General features: G+C 47.2%; 1 protein-coding gene across 1 annotated transcript in view; it reads right to left on the reverse strand.

The window, feature by feature from the left end:
- LOC139369020 (constitutive coactivator of PPAR-gamma-like protein 2) overlaps positions 1 to 21,136 on the reverse strand; it is an 87,709-nt gene that overhangs the window by 23,318 nt on the left and 43,255 nt on the right. The window contains exons 9-12 of the mRNA XM_071108601.1: positions 16,626 to 16,797; positions 11,361 to 11,610; positions 10,799 to 10,913; positions 1,953 to 2,162 (exon numbers count right to left, since the gene is read on the reverse strand). Coding sequence (XP_070964702.1) covers positions 1,953 to 2,162; positions 10,799 to 10,913; positions 11,361 to 11,610; positions 16,626 to 16,797 — 747 coding nt within the window. The remainder of the gene's footprint in view (positions 1 to 1,952; positions 2,163 to 10,798; positions 10,914 to 11,360; positions 11,611 to 16,625; positions 16,798 to 21,136) is intronic.

The following is a 21,136-nucleotide window of genomic DNA, read 5'->3' on the forward strand; positions in this document are numbered from 1 at the left end:
AAAACATGTCCTCATTCTACACACAATACCCCAGAATGACTAAGCAAAAACAGGCATTTTTTTGTGTGCAAATTCATTACAAATAAAAACAGAAACACCTTATTTACATAAGTATTCAGACCCTTTGCTATGAGACTCGAAATTGAACTCAGGTGCATCCTGTTTCCATTGATCATCCTTGAGATGTTTCTACAACTTGATTGGACATGATTTGGAAAGGCACACACCTGTCTATATAAGGTCCCACAGTTGACAGTGCATGTCAGAACAAAAACCAAGCCATGAGGTCGAATGAATTGTCCATAGAGCCCCAAGACAGGATTGTGTCGAGCCACAGATCTGGGGAAGGGTACCAAAAAATGTCTGCAGCATTGAAGGTCCCCAAGAACAGTGACCTTCTTCATTCTTAAATGGAAGAAGTTTGGAACCACCAAGACTTTTCTTAGAGCTGGCCACTCGGCCAAACTGAGCAATCGGAGCAGAAGGGCCTTGGTCAGGGAGGTGACCAAGAACCACATGGTCACTCTGACAGAGCTCCAGAGTTCCTCTGTGGAGATGGGAGAACCTTTCAGAAGGACAACCATCTCTGCAGCACTCCACCAATTAGGACGTTATGGTAGATTGGCCAGACGGAAGCCACTCCTCAGTAAAAGGCACATGACAGCCCGCTGTCACGACTCTCCAACCACGAGAAACAAGATTCTCTAGTCTGATGAAACCAAGATTGAACTCTTTGGCCTGAATGCCAAGCGTCACGTCTGGAGGACGTGGTGGTGGCTGCATCATGCTGTGGGGATGTCTTTCAGCAGCAGGGAATGGGAGACTAGTCAGGATCATGGGAATGATGAACGAAGCAAAGTACATTGAGATCCTTGATGAAAAGCTGCTCCAGAGCAGGACCTTAGACTGGGGCGAAGGTTCACCTTCCAATAGGACAAAGACCCTAAACACACAGCCAAGACAAAGCAGGAGTGGCTTTGGGTCAAGTCTCTGCATGTCTTTGAGTGGCCCTGCCAGAGTCCAGACTTGAACCCGATCGAACATCTCTGGAGACCTGAAAATAGCTGTGCAGCGACGCTCCCCATCCAACCTGACCAAGCTTGAGAGGACCTGCAGAGAGGAATGGGAGAAACTCCCCAAATACAGGTGTGCCAAGCTTGTAGCGTCATACCCAAGAAGACTTGAGGCTGTAATTGCTGCCAAAGGTGCTTCAAAGTACTGAGTAAAGGGTCTGAATAGTTATATAAATGTGATTTCAGTTTTTTATTTTTTTATACGTTTGCAAAAAAATCTAAAAACCTGTTTTTACTTTGTCATTATGGGGTATTGTGTGTAGATTGATGGAGTGGGAATTAATTTTAGAATAAGGCTGTAACGTAACAAATTGTGAAAAAAGTCAAGGGGTCTGAATACTTTCCAAATGCACTGTATAGTGTACACTGTATACACTGCACAAAGAAATGTCCATAGATAAACAGGAACAACTAAATGCAGGCGCTAACTTTGAACGTTAAATGAAATCCCCAGAATACAAAATACATTTGGGCCCATTTACAAAGCTAACAGACTACCATCTACCATGTGCAAAAGCGACCTGTTCCTGGTTTCATGGTGTATTCCTGAGTCTTCCCCTTTAAATTGACATAGAAACGCCCCCTAGTCAACACTTTTAAGTACAAGAATATTAAGTTTTAAAATAGCTAGTGTCAACACTTAAGTACAATAATATTAAGGTTATAATATTGTAGAGCATAATCAAATTAATGTTATTTAAGGCAAAGAAAACAATGTTTTAAGTTTAAGTTAGTAGCACCCTCTTGAATTGCCCCGTTTTACACTGCATTCTAGAGCAGGTAGTGAACGCCCTATACGCCCTATACGTTGCCATGTTTCTGTCCGGCTCCCCGACCTCGAACCGCCGACCCAGAGAGGGGTCACACACACCTACCTACCTGTCCTTCACACATGTCGAACAGGGCCAGTCGGTCTCGGCCGGCGCGGGCCAGTTTGGTCTGGAAGAGTTTCCCGTCGAAGAAGCCCCAGGGGCAGCAGTGTTCCCATGGTAACGGCTGACCACACACGTCATTGACCAACAGAGCAGTGTCCACGCCCGCCATGAAGAGAGACGCCAGCTGAACCCCCCGACTGTCTACCTTCTCTACCTACAGAGATACACACAATAAAATATAGTCACTGAACAAAAATACATGCAACAATTTCAATGATTTTACTGAGTTTACAGTTCGTAAGGAAATCAGTAAAAATACATTCATTAGGCCCTAATCTATGGATTTTACATGACTGGGCAGGGGCACAGCCATGGATCGGCATATGCCCACCCACTGGGAGCCAGGTCCAGCCAATCAGACTGAGTTTTTCCAAACAATTATTTTTTTTATTTCAGCTCATGGGATCAACACTTGTATGTATGAATTCAGTGTGTTAGTTGTTTTGGATATGATTTAGGCCTATATGATCAGCACTACTTTCTAAGAGAACCTTTATCCTGTCTTCTCTTGAGATTAAAGTCATATTTAGATTTACTGCAAGATATGAATTGCCACAATGACATTTGTTCCTCAAATTAGGTATTTTATTGGCTCTGCTCCTTTTGACACTTAGGGTAAGGAAACCAATGTTCTGTGGGTGGGATTGTCAGAGGAGGGGGCAGGATGTTTGTGAGTCAGAGTTGGTAGGGTTTCAGAGCTGTCAATCAATCACTGTGGGTGGGACTTGAGGGAAGGCTGTTTTTCTTTAGCAATGTAGTAAAGTAAAAGTTGTCAAAAAAAAAAAATAGTAGAGTACAGATACCCCCCAAAAAACTACTTAAGTAGTACTTTAAAGTATTATTTTAAAGTACTTGCCAGTGTAGCCTAGTGATGGGTTGTTCATGAATGAAATGCTCTTTTTGAATAGATCTTTTAGGTAAATGGAACCGAATCACATCAGTGAGAAAGACATTCATTTGGCTCCCTAATTAGCATACTAGTAGGCTACTACTGCTTTTTGCCGATTATCTGCACATAAATAATGTATATATTTGACGATGTTGAATCCCAACTGCAGGAACAATAGGTAGTGGAGAGAGAGCCTCACTGTGGTCCAAAATATAATACAATAAATAATGTATACATTTGAAGATGTTAAATCCCAACTGCAGGAACAATAGGTAGTGGAGAGAGAGCCTCACTGTGGTCCAAAATATAATACAATAAATTATGAATACATTTGAAGATGTTGAATCCAACTGCAGGAACAATAGGTAGTGGAGAGAGAGCCTCACTGTGGTCCAAAATATAATACAATAAATAATGTATACATTTCCCCTGATACCCAAAAGCACTTGCTACACCCGCAATAACATCTGCTAAACACGTATGTGACCAATAAAATGTGATTTGATTCGATTTTTATTAGACATTTTGAATGCTTAGCAGGACAGGAACATTGTCTAATTCACCCACTTAAAGAGAAAATCCTTGGTCATCCCTACTGCATCTGATCTGGCGGACTCACTAAACACATGTGACTCACCACCTGGATTCGGTAGCAACATTTGAAATGATGTTTTTACCCTGGATAAAAGTAGAGACTCGGAGCTACAAAATGGTATATCATACACTACAGTTGAGGAACAATGGGAAAGTAATTCTGCTTTGAAAGTTGAACAACTTGTAAACTCCTTTTGCCTTTGAATGTTTGGGTATGTAGTGAAGAGCTCTTCTTTATCTACACCCATTCAGCATTGTTCACACCCTCTTAAGCTTTAGCCCCACCAAACTCGTTTCACTCTTGGAGTGCACTTGATGCTCTGATGATTTGTTTACCTCTGGATAACATGAAAACAGCCTAACCAGCTCTGCTGCCTACAATTACATTATGCTTTTTTTCAGACGTTTACTGACACCGGCCATATTCAACAGGTGTTGTACACACGTCACGTAACATTAGCTAATGAGCCAGCCAGCTAACGTTAGCTAACGAGCCAGCCAGCTAACGTTAGCTAACGAGACAGACAGCTAACGTTAGCTAGTTAAACAACAATAAACACAGTGCCAACAATGCCACAGTGCTGGGAGCTAACCAACCAGGTGCAATGTTAGCTAGCTAACATTAGGCTCTAACTAGAACAGAAAACAGCTCTGGGATACGAATAATACAGTCAGCTAGGGAGCCAGCCAGCTAACGTTAGCTAGCTAGCTAATAGTACACTTTAGCTTGAAATGAAACCACTTTCTGCACAAATTAGAAACGTGTAATATCTGAAAATTTAGCTAGCTACAGCTAGACTATCTTACCTGTATACATCATCATCCATGATGGACACGTCTCCCTGTCAGGATATCACCATTGCGCTTAATTTGAAGATGTAATCCAGATGTAACTTCTCAGATAGAGTTCAGTTTGTCAAATGGGTGTGTTGTCCGGACCTCTGACAGTCTCTATGGGGGTGCCACAGGGTTCAATTCTCGGGCAGACTCTTTTCTCTGTATACATCAATGATGTCGCTGCTGGTGATTCTATGATCCACCTCTATGCAGACAACACCATTCTGTATACATCTGGCCCTTCTTTGGACACTGTGTTAAGCATCTCCAATCCAAAATTACATCTAGAATCGGCTTCCTATTTCGCAACAAAGCCTCCTTCACTCATGCTGCTAAACATACCATCGTAAAACGGACTATCCTACCGATCCTTGACATTCGGCGATGTCATTTACAAAATAGCCTCTAACATTCTACTCAACAAATTGGATGCAGTCTATCACAGTGCCATCTGTTTTGTCACCAAAGCCCGATATACTACGCACCAGTGCGACCTGTACGCTCTCGTTGGCTGGCCCTCGCTTCATACTCGTCGCCAAACCCACTGGCTCCAGGTCATCTATAAGTCTTTGCTAGGTAAAACCCCGCCTTATCTCAGCTCACTGGTCACCATAGCAACACCCACCCATAGCACGCGCTCCAGCAGGTATTTTTCATTGGTCATCCCCAAAGCCAACTCCTCCTCCTTCGGCCGCCTTTTCTTCCAGTTCTCTGTTGCCAACGACTGGAACGAATTGCAAAAATCACTGAAGCTGGAGACTTCTATCTCCCTCACTAGCTTTTAGCACAGCTGTTAGAGCAGCTTACCGATCACTGCACCTGTACATAGCCCATCTGTAAACAGCTCACCCAAATAATTCATCCCCATACTGTTATTTATTTTTGCTCTTTTGCACCCCAATATCTCTACTTTCACATAATCTGCACATCACTCCAGTGTTAATGCTAAATTGTAATTATTTTGCCACTATGGCCTATTTATTGCCTGACCTCCCTTATCTTACCTCATTTGCACACACTGTATATATATTTTTCTATTGTGTTATTGACTGTATGTTTGTTTATGTGTAACTCTGTGCTGTGGTTTTTGTCGCACAGCTTTGCTTTATATTGGCCAGGTCGCAGTTGTAAATGAGAACCTTTTCTCAACTAGCAGGTGAAATAAAGGTGAAATAAAAAATAAGTAAACTCAGTAAAATCTTTGAAATTGTGGCATGTTGCGTTTATATTTTTGTTCAGTATACGACCACATCCTCTCCTATACCAACTCTATCAGATCTAGAAACATTAGAACAGGTGCCGACAGAGATGGCCGCCTCGCTTCGCGTTCCTAGGAAACTATGCAGTTTTTTGTTTTTTTTACGTGTTATTTCTTACATTGGTACCCCAGGTCATCTTAGGTTTCATTACATACAGTCGAGAAGAACTACTGAACATAAGAGCAGCGTCAACTCACCATCAGTACGACCAAGAATATAACTTTCCCGGAGCGGATCCTGTGTTCTGCCTTTCACCCAGGACAACGGAATGGATCCCAGCCGGCGACCCAAAACAACGACGCCGTAAAAGAGGCAAACGACGCAGTCTTCTGGTCAGGCTCCGGAGACGGGCACATCGCGCGCCACTCCCTAGCATACTACTCGCCAATGTCCAGTCTCTTGACAACAAGGTTGATGAAATCCGAGCAAGGGTAGCATTCCATAGGGACATCAGGGACTGTAACGTTCTTTGCTTCACGGAAACATGGCTCACTCGAGAGATGCTTATCGGAGTCGGTGCAGCCAGCTGGTTTCTCCACGCATCGCGCCGACAGAAACAAACATCTTTCTGGTAAGAAGAGGGGCGGGGGCGTATGCTTTATGGTTAACGAGACGTGGTGTGGTCACAACAACATACAGGAACTCAAGTCCTTCTGTTCACCTGATTTAGAATTCCTCACAATCAAATGTCGACCGCATTATCTACCAAGGGAATTCTCTTCGATTATAATCACAGCCGTATATATTCCCCCCCAAGCAGACACATCGATGGCTCTGAACAAACTTTATTTGACTCTTTGCAAACTGGAATCCACACATCCTGAGGCTGCATTCATTGTAGCTGGGATTTTAACAAGGCTAATCTGAAAACAAGACTCCCTAAATTGTATCAGCATATCGATTGCGCAACCAGGGCTGGTAAAACCTTGGATCATTGCTACTCTAACTTCCGCGATGCATATAAGGCCCTTCCCCGCACTCCTTTCGGAAAAGCTGACCACGACTCCATTTTTTTGCTCCCTGCCTACAGACAGAAGCTAAAACAAGAAGCTCCCACGCTCAGGTCTGTTCAAAGCTGGTCTGACCAATCTGATTCCACGCTCCAAGACTGCTTCCATCACGTGGACTGGAATATGTTTCGTATTGCGTCAGACAACAACAATGCTGATTCGGTGAGCGAGTTCATTAGAACGTGCGTTGAAGATGTCGTTCCCATAGCAACGATTAAAACATTCCCAAACCAGAAACCGTGGATTGATGGCAGCATTCGCGTGAAACTGAAAGCGCAAACCACTGCTTTTAATCAGGGCAAGGTGACCGGAAACATGACCGAATACAAACAGTGTAGCTATTCCCTCCGCAAGGCAATCAAACAAGCTAAGCGTCCGTATAGAGACAAAGTAGAGTCGCAATTCAACGGCGCAGACACAAGAGGTATGTGGCAGGGTCTACAGTCAATCACGGATTACAAAAATAAAACCAGCCCAGTCACAGACCAGGATGCCTTGCTCCCAGGCAGACTAAATAACTTTTTTGCCCGCTTTGAGGACAATACAGTGCCACTGACACGGCCCGCAACCAAAACATGCGGACTCTCCTTCACTGCAGCCGAGGTGAGTAAAACATTTAAACGTGTTAACCCTCGCAAGGCTGCAGGCCCAGACGGCATCCCCAGCCGCGCCCTCAGAGCATGCGCAGACCAGCTGGCTGGCGTGTTTACGGACATATTCAATTGATCCCTATCCCAGTATGCAGTTCCCACATGCTTCAAGAGGGCCACCATTGTTCCTGTTCCCAAGAAAGCTAAGGTAACTGAGCTAAACGACTACCGCCCCGTAGCACTCACTTCTGTCATCATGAAGTGCTTTGAGAGACTAGTCAAGGACCATATCACCTCCACCCTACCTGACACCCTAGACCCACTCCAATTTGCTTACCGCCCAAATAGGTCCACAGACGATGCAATCTCAACCACACTGCACACTGCCCTAACCCATCTGGACAAGAGGAATACCTATGTGAGAATGCTGTTCATCGACTATAGCTCAGCATTTAACACCATAGTACCCTCCAAACTCGTCATCAAGCTCGGGACCCTGGGTCTCGACCCCGCCCTGTGCAACTGGGTACTGGACTTCCTGACGGGCCGCCCCCCAGGTGGTGAGGGTAGGTAACAACATCTCCACCCCGCTGATCCTCAACACTGGGGCCCCACAAGGGTGCGTTCTGAGCCCTCTCCTGTACTCCCTGTTCACCCACGACTGCGTGGCCACGCACGCCTCCAACTCAATCATCAAGTTTGCGGACGACACAACAGTGGTAGGCTTGATTACCAACAACGACAAGACGGCCTACAGGGAGGAGGTGAGGGCCCTCGGAGTGTGGTGTCAGGAAAATAACCTCACACTCAACATCAACAAAACTAAGGAGATGATTGTGGACTTCAGGAAACAGCAGAGGGAACACCCCCCTATCCACATCGATGGAACAGTAGTGGAGAGGGTAGTAAGTTTTAAGTTCCTCGGCATACACATCACAGACAAACTGAATTGGTCCACCCACACAGACAGCATCGTGAAGAAGGCGCAGCAGCGCCTCTTCAACCTCAGGAGGCTGAAGAAATTCGGCTTGTCACCAAAAGCACTCACAAACTTCTACAGATGCACAATCGAGAGCATCCTGTCGGGCTGTATCACCGCCTGGTACGGCAACTGCTCCGCCCACAACCGTAAGGCTCTCCAGAGGGTAGTGAGGTCTGCACAACGCATCACCGGGGGCAAACTACCTGCCCTCCAGGACACCTACACCACCCGATGTCACAGGAAGGCCATAAAGATCATCAACGACAACAACCACCCGAGCCACTGCCTGTTCACCCCGCTATCATCCAGAAGGCGAGGTCAGTACAGGTGCATCAAAGCTGGGACCGAGAGACTGAAAAACAGCTTCTATCTCAAGGCCATCAGACTGTTAAACAGCCACCACTAACATTGAGTGGCTGCTGCCAACACACTGACTCAACTCCAGCCACTTTAATAATGGGAATTGATGGGAATTGATGTAAAATATATCACTAGCCACTTTAAACAATGCTACTTATTATAATGTTTACATACCCTACATTATTTATCTCATATGCATACGTATATACTGTACTCTATATCATCTACTGCATCTTTAAGTAATACATGTATCACTAGCCACTTTAAACTATGCCACTTTGTTTACATACTCATATGTATATACTGTACTCAATAACATCTACTGTATCTTGCCTATGCCGCTCTGTACCATCACTCATTCATACATCTTTATGTACATATTCTTTATCCCTTTACACTTGTGTGTATAAGGTAGTAGTTTTGGAATTGTTAGCTAGATTACTCGTTGGTTATTACTGCATTGTTGGAACTAGAAGCACAAGCATTTCGCTACACTCGCATTAACATCTGCTAACCATGTGTATGTGACAAATAAAATTTGATTTGATATCTTCATGTACAGTACCAGTCAAAGGTTTGGACACACCTACTCATTCAAGGTTTTTTCTTTATTTTGACTATTTTCTACATTGTAGAATAATAGTGAAGACATCAAAACTATGAAATAACACACATGGAATCATGTAGTAACCAAAAAAGTGTTAAACAAGTCAAAATATATTTGAGATTCTTCAAAGTAGCCACTCTTTGCCTTGACAGCTTTGCACACACTTGGCATTCTCTCAACCAGATTCACCTGGAATGCTTTTCCAACAGTCTTGAAGAAGTTCCCACATATGCTGAGCACTTGTTGGCTTCTATTCCTTCACTATGCTTCCAACTCATCCCAAACCATCTCAATTGGGTTCAGATCAGGTGATTGTGGAGGCCAGATCATCTGATGCAGCACTCCATCACTCTCCTTGATCAAATAGGCCATACACAGCCTGGAGGTGTGTTTTGGGTCATTGTCCTGTGATAGTCCCACTAAGCGCAAACCAGATGGGATGGTGTATCGCTGCAGAATGCTGTGGTAGCCATGCTGGTTAAGTGTGCCTTGAATTCTAAATAAATCACTGACAGTGCCACCAGCAAAGCAAAGCAACCCCACACCATCGCACCTCTTCCTCCATGCTTCAAGGTGGGAACCACACATTCGGAGATCACCCATTCACCTACTCTGCATCTCACAAAGACATGGCGGATGGAACCAAAGATCAAAAATTTGGACTCATCAGACCAAAGGACAGATTTCCACTGGTCTAATGTCCATTGGTGTCCTTTAGTAGTGGTTTCTTTGCAGCAATTCAACCATGAAGGCCTGATTCACGCAGTCTCCTCTGAGCAGTTGATGTTGAGATGTGTCTGTTACTTAAACTCTGTGAAGCATTTATTTGGTCTGCAATCTGAGGCTGTTAACTCTAATGACATTATCCTCTGCAGCAGAGATAACTCTGGGTCTTCCTTTCCTGTGGAGCACCTCATGAGAGCCAGTTTGGAATATGTTCCGGGATTCCTCATATGACATTAAGGGGTACACCACATCAGTCATTGGTTTTATCAAATAAGTGGGTTGATGACGTCGTCCCCACAGTGACTGTATGTGCATACCCCAACCAGAAGCCATGGATTACAGGCAACATCCGCACTGAGCTAAAGGCTAGAACTGCTGCGTTCAAGGAGCGGGACTCTAACCCGGAAGCTTATAAGAAATCCCGCTATGACCTCCGATGAGCCATCACACAGGCAAAGTGTCAATACAGGACTAAGATCGTACAACACCGGCTCCGACACTCGCCGGATGTGGCAGGGCTTGCCAACCATTACAGACTACAAAGGGAAGCACAGCCAAGAGCTGCCCAGTGACACAAGCCTACCAGACGAGCTAAACTACTTCTATGCTCGCTTCGAGGCAAATAACACTGAAACATGCATGAGGGCACCAGCTGTTCCGGACGATTGTGTGATCACGCTCTCTGCAGCCGATGTGAGTAAGACCTTTAAACAGGTCAACATTCACAAGGCCGCAGGGCCAGACGGATTACCAGGACGTGTACTGCGAGCATGGGCTGACCAACTACACCGTTGTTTTTGGGCCATGTGACAAATAAAATGTGATTTGACTTGATTTGCATGGTGCCAGTCAAGTTGAAACAGGCTTTACATCGTCTGTCACATCACGGTGTCGTCACCATGGAAATGTGATGGTTTGGTAATATGGGTGTTGTACCTTCAGTTCCTGTAGCTGGTCTGGTTCGTAGAGCTGGTTAGAGACTGCCTGGGCCAGGAAGGCATCTAACTCATGTCTCTGTAGAATACCACCACCTGGCCACTGCATCATATACCTGTTAACACACACACACACACACACCTGTTATCACACACACACCTTTTAACACACACACACCTGTTAACATCACACACACCTGTTAACATCACACACACCTGTTAACATCACACACACGTCTAACACGTCTCTGTGGAATCCTACCACCTGGCCACTGAATCATATACCTGTACAGAAAGACACAGCCTCACCTGAGCACGCAGCACACACGTGGTACACATACACACACACCTCTCAAACCCTTCCAGTCTCACCTGAGCACGCAGCACACACACGTGGTACACAGACACACACACCTCTCACACCCTTTCAGTCTCACCTGAGCACGCAGCACACACACTTGGTACACAGACACACACACCTCTCACACCCTTCCAGTCTCACCTGAGCACGCAGCACACACACATGGTACACAGACACACACACCTCTCACACCCAGTCTCACCTGAGCACGCAGCACATGAGCAGAAGGTGTTGTGGGACCTGAGCAGGGTTGAGTAAGGCAGGACAGTCAGAGCGCAGACAGGCTAGGAAAGCTCTGGTCCTCCGGGAGCGATCTTCACTGGCTCTACCAAGCCACAGCCTCCGCAGGTTAGGACAGGTCCACTCTCTGAAGCACAGCGCTGGAACCAGCTCCGGGGTCAGGGCCGACTTCGACTTCCCACTGGACCACTCCTTCACTATCACTGGAGGAACTGCAGGACGATGAGAAGAACACATTCTCTTTTACAATAACAACCTAACCAACAAGATAAACAAATGAGCTGTGCAGCAAAGCAGACAGGTGACCGGGCTAGACAAAGCAGACAGGTGACTGGACTAGACAAAGCAGACAGGTGACCGGGCTAGACAAAGCAGACCGGGCTAGACAAAGCAGGCAGGTGACCGGACTAGACAAAGCAGACAGGTGACCGGACTAGACAAAGCAGACAGGTGACCGGACTAGACAAAGCAGACAGGTGACCGGACTAGACAAAGCAGACAGGTGACCGGACTAGACAAAGCAGACAGGTGACCGGACTAGACAAAGCAGACAGGTGACCGGACTAGACAAAGCAGACAGGTGACCGGACTAGACAAAGCAGACAGGTGACCGGACTAGACAAAGCAGACAGGTGACCGGACTAGACAAAGCAGACAGGTGACCGGACTAGACAAAGCAGACAGGTGATCGGACTAGACAAAGCAGACAGGTGACCGGACTAGACAAAGCAGACAGGTGACCGGACTAGGCAAAGCAGACAGGTGACCGGACTAGACAAAGCAGACAGGTGACCGGGCTAGACAAAGCAGACAGGTGACCGGGCTAGACAAAGCAGACAGGTGACCGGGCTAGAGAAAGCAGACCGGTGACCGGGCTAGACAAAGCAGACCGGTGACCGGGCTAGACAAAGCAGACCGGGCTAGACAAAGCAGACCGGGCTAGACAAAGCAGACAGGTGACCGGGCTAGACAAAGCAGACAAGTGACCGGGCTAGACAAAGCAGAAAGGTGACCAGGCTAGACAAAGCAGACCAGGCTAGACAAAGCAGACCAGGCTAGACAAAGCAGACCAGGCTAGACAAAGCAGACCAGGCTAGACAAAGCAGACAAGTGACCGGCCTAGACAAAGCAGACAGGTGACCAGACTAGACAAAGCAGACCGGTGACTGGACTAGACAAAGCAAACAGGTGACTGGACTAGACAAAGCAGACAGGTGACTGGACTAGACAAAGCAGACAGGTGACCGGGCTAGACAAAGCAGACCAGGCTAGACAAAGCAGACCAGGCTAGACAAAGCAGACAGCTGACCAGACTAGACAAAGCAGACAGGTGACCGGGCTAGACAAAGCAGACCGGGCTAGACAAAGCAGACAGGTGACCGGGCTAGACAAAGCAGACCGGGCTAGACAAAGCAGACAGGTGACTGGCCTAGACAAAGCAGACAGGTGACCGGGCTAGACAAAGCAGACCGGGCTAGACAAAGCAGACCAGGCTAGACAAAGCAGACAGGTGACTGGACTAGACAAAGCAGACAGGTGACTGGACTAGACAAAGCAGACAGGTGACTGGACTAGACAAAGCAGACAGGTGACCGGGCTAGACAAAGCAGACAGGTGACCGGGCTAGACAAAGCAGACAGGTGACCGGGCTAGACAAAGCAGACAGGTGACCGGGCTAGACAAAGCAGACCGGGCTAGACAAAGCAGACCGGGCTAGACAAAGCAGACCAGGCTAGACAAAGCAGACAGCTGACCAGACTAGACAAAGCAGACAGGTGACTGGACTAGACAAAGCAGACAGGTGACCGGACTAGACAAAGCAGACAGGTGACCGGACTAGACAAAGCAGACAGGTGACCGGACTAGACAAAGCAGACAGGTGACCGGACTAGGCAAAGCAGACAGGTGACCGGACTAGACAAAGCAGACAGGTGACCGGGCTAGACAAAGCAGACAGGTGACCGGGCTAGACAAAGCAGACAGGTGACCGGGCTAGAGAAAGCAGACCGGTGACGGGGCTAGACAAAGCAGACCGGTGACCGGGCTAGACAAAGCAGACCGGGCTAGACAAAGCAGACCGGGCTAGACAAAGCAGACAGGTGACCGGGCTAGACAAAGCAGACAAGTGACCGGGCTAGACAAAGCAGAAAGGTGACCAGGCTAGACAAAGCAGACCAGGCTAGACAAAGCAGACCAGGCTAGACAAAGCAGACCAGGCTAGACAAAGCAGACCAGGCTAGACAAAGCAGACAAGTGACCGGCCTAGACAAAGCAGACAGGTGACCAGACTAGACAAAGCAGACCGGTGACTGGACTAGACAAAGCAAACAGGTGACTGGACTAGACAAAGCAGACAGGTGACTGGACTAGACAAAGCAGACAGGTGACCGGGCTAGACAAAGCAGACCAGGCTAGACAAAGCAGACCAGGCTAGACAAAGCAGACAGCTGACCAGACTAGACAAAGCAGACAGGTGACCGGGCTAGACAAAGCAGACCGGGCTAGACAAAGCAGACAGGTGACCGGGCTAGACAAAGCAGACCGGGCTAGACAAAGCAGACAGGTGACTGGCCTAGACAAAGCAGACAGGTGACCGGGCTAGACAAAGCAGACCGGGCTAGACAAAGCAGACCAGGCTAGACAAAGCAGACAGGTGACTGGACTAGACAAAGCAGACAGGTGACTGGACTAGACAAAGCAGACAGGTGACTGGACTAGACAAAGCAGACAGGTGACCGGGCTAGACAAAGCAGACAGGTGACCGGGCTAGACAAAGCAGACAGGTGACCGGGCTAGACAAAGCAGACAGGTGACCGGGCTAGACAAAGCAGACCGGGCTAGACAAAGCAGACCGGGCTAGACAAAGCAGACCAGGCTAGACAAAGCAGACAGCTGACCAGACTAGACAAAGCAGACAGGTGACTGGACTAGACAAAGCAGACAGGTGACCGGACTAGACAAAGCAGACAGGTGACCGGACTAGACAAAGCAGACAGGTGACCGGGCTAGACAAAGCAGACAGGTGACCGGGCTAGACAAAGCAGACCGGGCTAGACAAAGCAGACCAGGCTAGACAAAGCAGACAGCTGACCAGACTAGACAAAGCAGACAGGTGACAGGACTAGACAAAGCAGACAGGTGACTGGACTAGACAAAGCAGACAGGTGACTGGACTAGACAAAGCAGACAGGTGACCGGGCTAGACAAAGCAGACCAGGCTAGACAAAGCAGACCAGGCTAGACAAAGCAGACAGCTGACCAGACTAGACAAAGCAGACAGGTGACCGGGCTAGACAAAGCAGACCGGGCTAGACAAAGCAGACAGGTGACCGGGCTAGACAAAGCAGACCGGGCTAGACAAAGCAGACAGGTGACTGGCCTAGACAAAGCAGACAGGTGACCGGGCTAGACAAAGCAGACCGGGCTAGACAAAGCAGACCAGGCTAGACAAAGCAGACAGGTGACTGGACTAGACAAAGCAGACAGGTGACTGGACTAGACAAAGCAGACAGGTGACTGGACTAGACAAAGCAGACAGGTGACCGGGCTAGACAAAGCAGACAGGTGACCGGGCTAGACAAAGCAGACAGGTGACCGGGCTAGACAAAGCAGACAGGTGACCGGGCTAGACAAAGCAGACCGGGCTAGACAAAGCAGACCGGGCTAGACAAAGCAGACAGCTGACCAGACTAGACAAAGCAGACAGGTGACTGGACTAGACAAAGCAGACAGGTGACCGGACTAGACAAAGCAGACAGGTGACCGGGCTAGACAAAGCAGACAGGTGACCGGGCTAGACAAAGCAGACCGGGCTAGACAAAGCAGACCAGGCTAGACAAAGCAGACAGCTGACCAGACTAGACAAAGCAGACAGGTGACAGGACTAGACAAAGCAGACAGGTGACTGGACTAGACAAAGCAGACAGGTGACTGGACTAGACAAAGCAGACAGGTGACCGGGCTAGACAAAGCAGACAGCTGACCGGGCTAGACAAAGCAGACAGCTGACCGGGCTAGACAAAGCAGACAGGTGACCGGGCTAGACAAAGCAGACAGGTGACTGGACTAGACAAAGCAGACAGGTGACCGGACTAGACAAAGCAGACAGGTGACCGGACTAGACAAAGCAGACAGGTGACCGGGCTAGACAAAGCAGACAGGTGACCGGACTAGACAAAGCAGACAGCTGACCGGACTAGACAAAGCAGACAGGTGACCGGACTGGACAAAGCAGACAGGTGACCGGACTAGACAAAGCAGACAGGTGACCGGACTAGACAAAGCAGACAGGAGACCGGACTAGACAAAGCAGACAGGTGACCGGACTAGACAAAGCAGACAGCTGACCGGACTAGACAAAGCAGACAGCTGACCAGGCTAGACAAAGCAGACCAGGCTAGACAAAGCAGACAGGAGACCGGACTAGACAAAGCAGACAGGAGACCGGACTAGACAAAGCAGACAGGTGACCGGACTAGACAAAGCAGACAGGTGACTGGACTAGACAAAGCAGACAGGTGACCAGGCTAGACAAAGCAGACAGGTGACCAGGCTAGACAAAGCAGACCGGGCAAGACAAAGCAGACCAGGCTAGACAAAGCAGACCAGGCTAGACAAAGCAGACAGCTGACCAGACTAGACAAAGCAGACAGGTGACCGGACTAGACAAAGCAGACAGGTGACTGGACTAGACAAAGCAGACAGGTGACCGGGCTAGACAAAGCAGACAGGTGACCGGACTAGACAAAGCAGACAGGTGACCGGGCTAGACAAAGCAGACAGGTGACCGGACTAGACAAAGCAGACAGGTGACTGGACTAGACAAAGCAGACAGGTGACTGGACTAGACAAAGCAGACAGGTGACTGGACTAGACAAAGCAGACAGGTGACTGGACTAGACAAAGCAGACAGGTGACCGGACTAGACAAAGCAGACAGGTGACCGGGCTAGACAAAGCAGACACCTGACCAAGCTAGACAAAGCAGACAGGTGACCGGACTAGACAAAGCAGACAGGTGACTGGACTAGACAAAGCAGACAGGTGACTGGACTAGACAAAGCAGACAGGTGACCGGACTAGACAAAGCAGACAGGTGACTGGACTAGACAAAGCAGACAGGTGACCGGGCTAGACAAAGCAGACAATTAAAAACCTAATGCTTCAATTGGAATTAAAATCATTCATCTTTCACTAGCCCAACTCTTTCCACTTCCTGCTTCCCTCACCTTCGAGGGGTCCTCTGTTGCGCATGGCGAGTCTCTCGAGGTGTCGGTGTGTTTCAGCTAGGCTGAAGAGGACCCCATAGCTGTACTGTCTGGCTGCTCTGAACAGCAGAGAGGCTGGAGGCAGTTCACTGTTACAATCATCTTCTATACACACCGCCATCTTCATCTCTCCCTGAGAGAGAGAAAGAAAGACGCAGTCATGCAGACGAACATCTACTGACTTGTAACTTTCTGGTTGTTAAGAGTGAGATTAACAAGATTAAATTAGCCAAAAATATATAGGTAATTAAATTGTACACAGGAGAAAACGATTAGTCTTTTAACTCACACTGCCAATCTTAATCGTGCTAGCTAGCCAAATGTTAAATTGTTAGCTAGTTTACTGGCTAGCGCCAACTGTTACCTGGTGGTAACCAGAGCAACAAGGCCACTGAGGCAGCGCTAGCAGTACCAGCAGAGAAAGACTCCCCCCCCCCCCCTTTTAACATTTCCAGCAGAAATAAAATCAGAGAAGGGAAGAATCCACTTGAAACACAGCATTCTGGAGGGAGAACCCGGAAACCTTCTTTGCCGACTGCTCACACAACAGGACTGTTACGAACCTGTTATTTTACAGACCACACAACTGCCTGGCATACAGCTGTAACCAGGCATTTCAGCGATACAAAGAAAGGCCTCTGCCAGGGAAGGCAAATCCACATTTTTGAGGACATGAAAAAGGACCAGGAAAACAGGTTTCTGCCGGTAAACGTGCCGGTAAATGTGTACCGGAACGGACACTGTCATGGCCCAGGGCAGTGAGGCTGCACTCAGCTCTTCTGTGCAGGACTTCCCCTTACCCCAGGCTCTCCAACAACAGGAGCTCAGGCCCAGATAAACTCAACAGGACCATCCTCTCCCCTGCCTGCCTACGACCACCAGAGCCAAGACCACACCACCATCAGCCTGTTGAGAGACAGACTGGCTCTGTTAGAGGTATGGGTTACTGAGCTGAAGGAGCAACCCCCAGCTACACCCCCTCCAGACTGCTGAGAGACAGGCTAGCTCTGTTAGAGGTAAGGGTTACTGAGCTGAAGGAGCAACCCCCCCCAGCTACACCACCTCCAGACTACTGAGAGACAGGCTGGCTCTGTTAGAGGTATGGGTTACTGAGCTAAAGGAGCAGCCCCTCAGCTACACCACCTCCAGACTGCTGAGAGACAGGCTGGCTCTGTTAGAGGTATGGGTTACTGAGCTGAAGGAGCAGGACCCCCCAGCTACACCACCTCCAGACTGCTGAGAGACAGACTGGCTCTGTTAGAGGTATGGGTTACTGAGCAGAAGGAGCAGCCCCCCCCCAGCTACACCACCTCCAGACTGCTGAGAGACAGGCTGGCTCTGTTAGAGGTATGGGTTACTGAGCTGAAGGAGCAACCCCCCCAGCTACACCACCTCCAGACTACTGAGAGACAGGCTGGCTCTGTTAGAGGTATGGGTTACTGAGCTGAAGGAGCAGGACCCCCCAGCTACACCACCTCCAGACTGCTGAGAGACAGGCTGGCTCTGTTAGAGGTATGGGTTACTGAGCTGAAGGAGCAACCCCCAGCTACACCCCCCAGCTACACCACCTCCAGACTGCTGAGAGACAGGCTAGCTCTGTTAGAGGTAAGGGTTACTGAGCTGAAGGAGCAACCCCCCCCAGCTACACCACCTCCAGACTACTGAGAGACAGGCTGGCTCTGTTAGAGGTATGGGTTACTGAGCTGAAGGAGCAGCCCCTCAGCTACACCACCTCCAGACTGCTGAGAGACAGACTGGCTCAGTTAGAGGTATGGGTTACTGAGCTGAAGGAGCGAGCACCAGCCCAGACACAGAGCTTCTACAGGACCAGATCAACCAGCGCAGGACCCAGTTGAAGAACTCTGTCCAAATCAAATCAAATTTGATTTGTCACATACACATGGTTAGCAGATGTTAATGCACAAATGATAACACAGTGTTGAGCAACGTAATAAAGTAATTACCTTTCAAGTAAGTTAAGTTCAACATTATATTGGCTGACAATTTGTTAGCTACTTACGAACCACATAGCATATCATTACAGCAGTATGTACTGGTATGTTAGTTAGCTACGCTGTCCTTATGAACCACATAGCATATCATTACAGCAGTATGTACTGGTATGTTAGCTACGCTGTCCTTATGAACCACATAGCATATCATTACAGCAGTATGTACTGGTATGTTAGCTACGCTGTCCTTATGAACCACATAGCATATCATTACAGCAGTATGTACTGGTATGTTAGCTACACTGTCCTTATGAACCACACAGCATATCATTACAGCAGTATGTACTGGTATGTTAGTTAGCTACGCTGTCCTTATGAACCACATAGCATATCATTACAGCAGTATGTACTGGTATGTTAGTTAGCTACGCTGTCCTTATGAACCACATAGCATATCATTACAGCAGTATGTACTGGTATGTTAGCTACACTGTCCTTATGAACCACATAGCATATCATTACAGCAGTATGTACTGGTATGTTAGCTATGCTGTCCTTATGAACCACATAGCATATCATTACAGCAGTATGTACTGGTATGTTAGTTAGCTACGCTGTCCTTATGAACCACATAGCATATCATTACATCAGAATGTACCGGTATGTTAGTTAGCTATGCTGTCCTTATGAACCACATAGCATATCATTACAGCAGTATGTGCTGGTATGTTAGCTATGCTGTCCTTATGAACCACATAGCATATCATTACAGCAGTATGTACTGGTATGTTAGCTACGCTGTCCTTATGAACCACATAGCATATCATTACAGCAGTATGTACTGGTATGTTAGCTACACTGTCCTTATGAACCACACAGCATATCATTACAGCAGTATGTACTGGTATGTTAGTTAGCTACGCTGTCCTTATGAACCACATAGCATATCATTACAGCAGTATGTACTGGTATGTTAGTTAGCTACGCTGTCCTTATGAACCACATAGCATATCATTACAGCAGTATGTACTGGTATGTTAGCTACGCTGTCCTTATGAACCACATAGCATATCATTACAGCAGTATGTACTGGTATGTTAGCTACACTGTCCTTATGAACCACACAGCATATCATTACAGCAGTATGTACTGGTATGTTAGTTAGCTACGCTGTCCTTATGAACCACATAGCATATCATTACAGCAGTATGTACTGGTATGTTAGTTAGCTACGCTGTCCTTATGAACCACATAGCATATCATTACAGCAGTATGTACTGGTATGTTAGCTACACTGTCCTTATGAACCACATAGCATATCATTACAGCAGTATGTACTGGTATGTTAGTTAGCTATGCTGTCCTTATGAACCACATAGCATATCATTACAGCAGTATGTACTGGTATGTTAGTTAGCTACGCTGTCCTTACGAACCACATAGCATATCATTACAGCAGTATGTACCGGTATGTTAGTTAGCTACGCTGTCCTTATGAACCACATAGCATATCATTACAGCAGTATGTACTGGTATGTTAGCTATGCTGTCCTTATGAACCACATAGCATATCATTACAGCAGTATGTACTGGTATGTTAGCTATGCTGTCCTTATGAACCACATAGCATATCATTACAGCAGAATGTACCGGTATGTTAGTTAGCTATGCTGTCCTTATGAACCACATAGCATATCATTACAGCAGTATGTGCTGGTATGTTAGCTATGCTGTCCTTATGAACCACATAGCATATCATTACAGCAGTATGTACTGGTATGTTAGCTACGCTGTCCTTATGAACCACATAGCATATCATTACAGCAGTATGTACTGGTATGTTAGCTACACTGTCCTTATGAACCACACAGCATATCATTACAGCAGTATGTACTGGTATGTTAGTTAGCTACGCTGTCCTTATGAACCACATAGCATATCATTACAGCAGTATGTACTGGTATGTTAGTTAGCTACGCTGTCCTTATGAACCACATAGCATATCATTACAGCAGTATGTACTGGTATGTTAGCTACGCTGTCCTTATGAACCACATAGCATATCATTACAGCAGTATGTACTGGTATGTTAGCTACACTGTCCTTATGAACCACACAGCATATCATTACAGCAGTATGTACTGGTATGTTAGTTAGCTACGCTGTCCTTATGAACCACATAGCATATCATTACAGCAGTATGTACTGGTATGTTAGTTAGCTACGCTGTCCTTATGAACCACATAGCATATCATTACAGCAGTATGTACTGGTATGTTAGCTACACTGTCCTTATGAACCACATAGCATATCATTACAGCAGTATGTACTGGTATGTTAGCTATGCTGTCCTTATGAACCACATAGCATATCATTACAGCAGTATGTACTGGTATGTTAGTTAGCTACGCTGTCCTTATGAACCACATAGCATATCATTACAGCAGTATGTACTGGTATGTTAGTTAGCTACGCTGTCCTTATGAACCACATAGCATATCATTACAGCAGTATGTACCG

The sequence above is a fragment of the Oncorhynchus clarkii genome, chromosome 16, assembly GCF_045791955.1.
Source record: "Oncorhynchus clarkii lewisi isolate Uvic-CL-2024 chromosome 16, UVic_Ocla_1.0, whole genome shotgun sequence".
Classification (NCBI taxonomy): domain Eukaryota; kingdom Metazoa; phylum Chordata; class Actinopteri; order Salmoniformes; family Salmonidae; genus Oncorhynchus; species Oncorhynchus clarkii.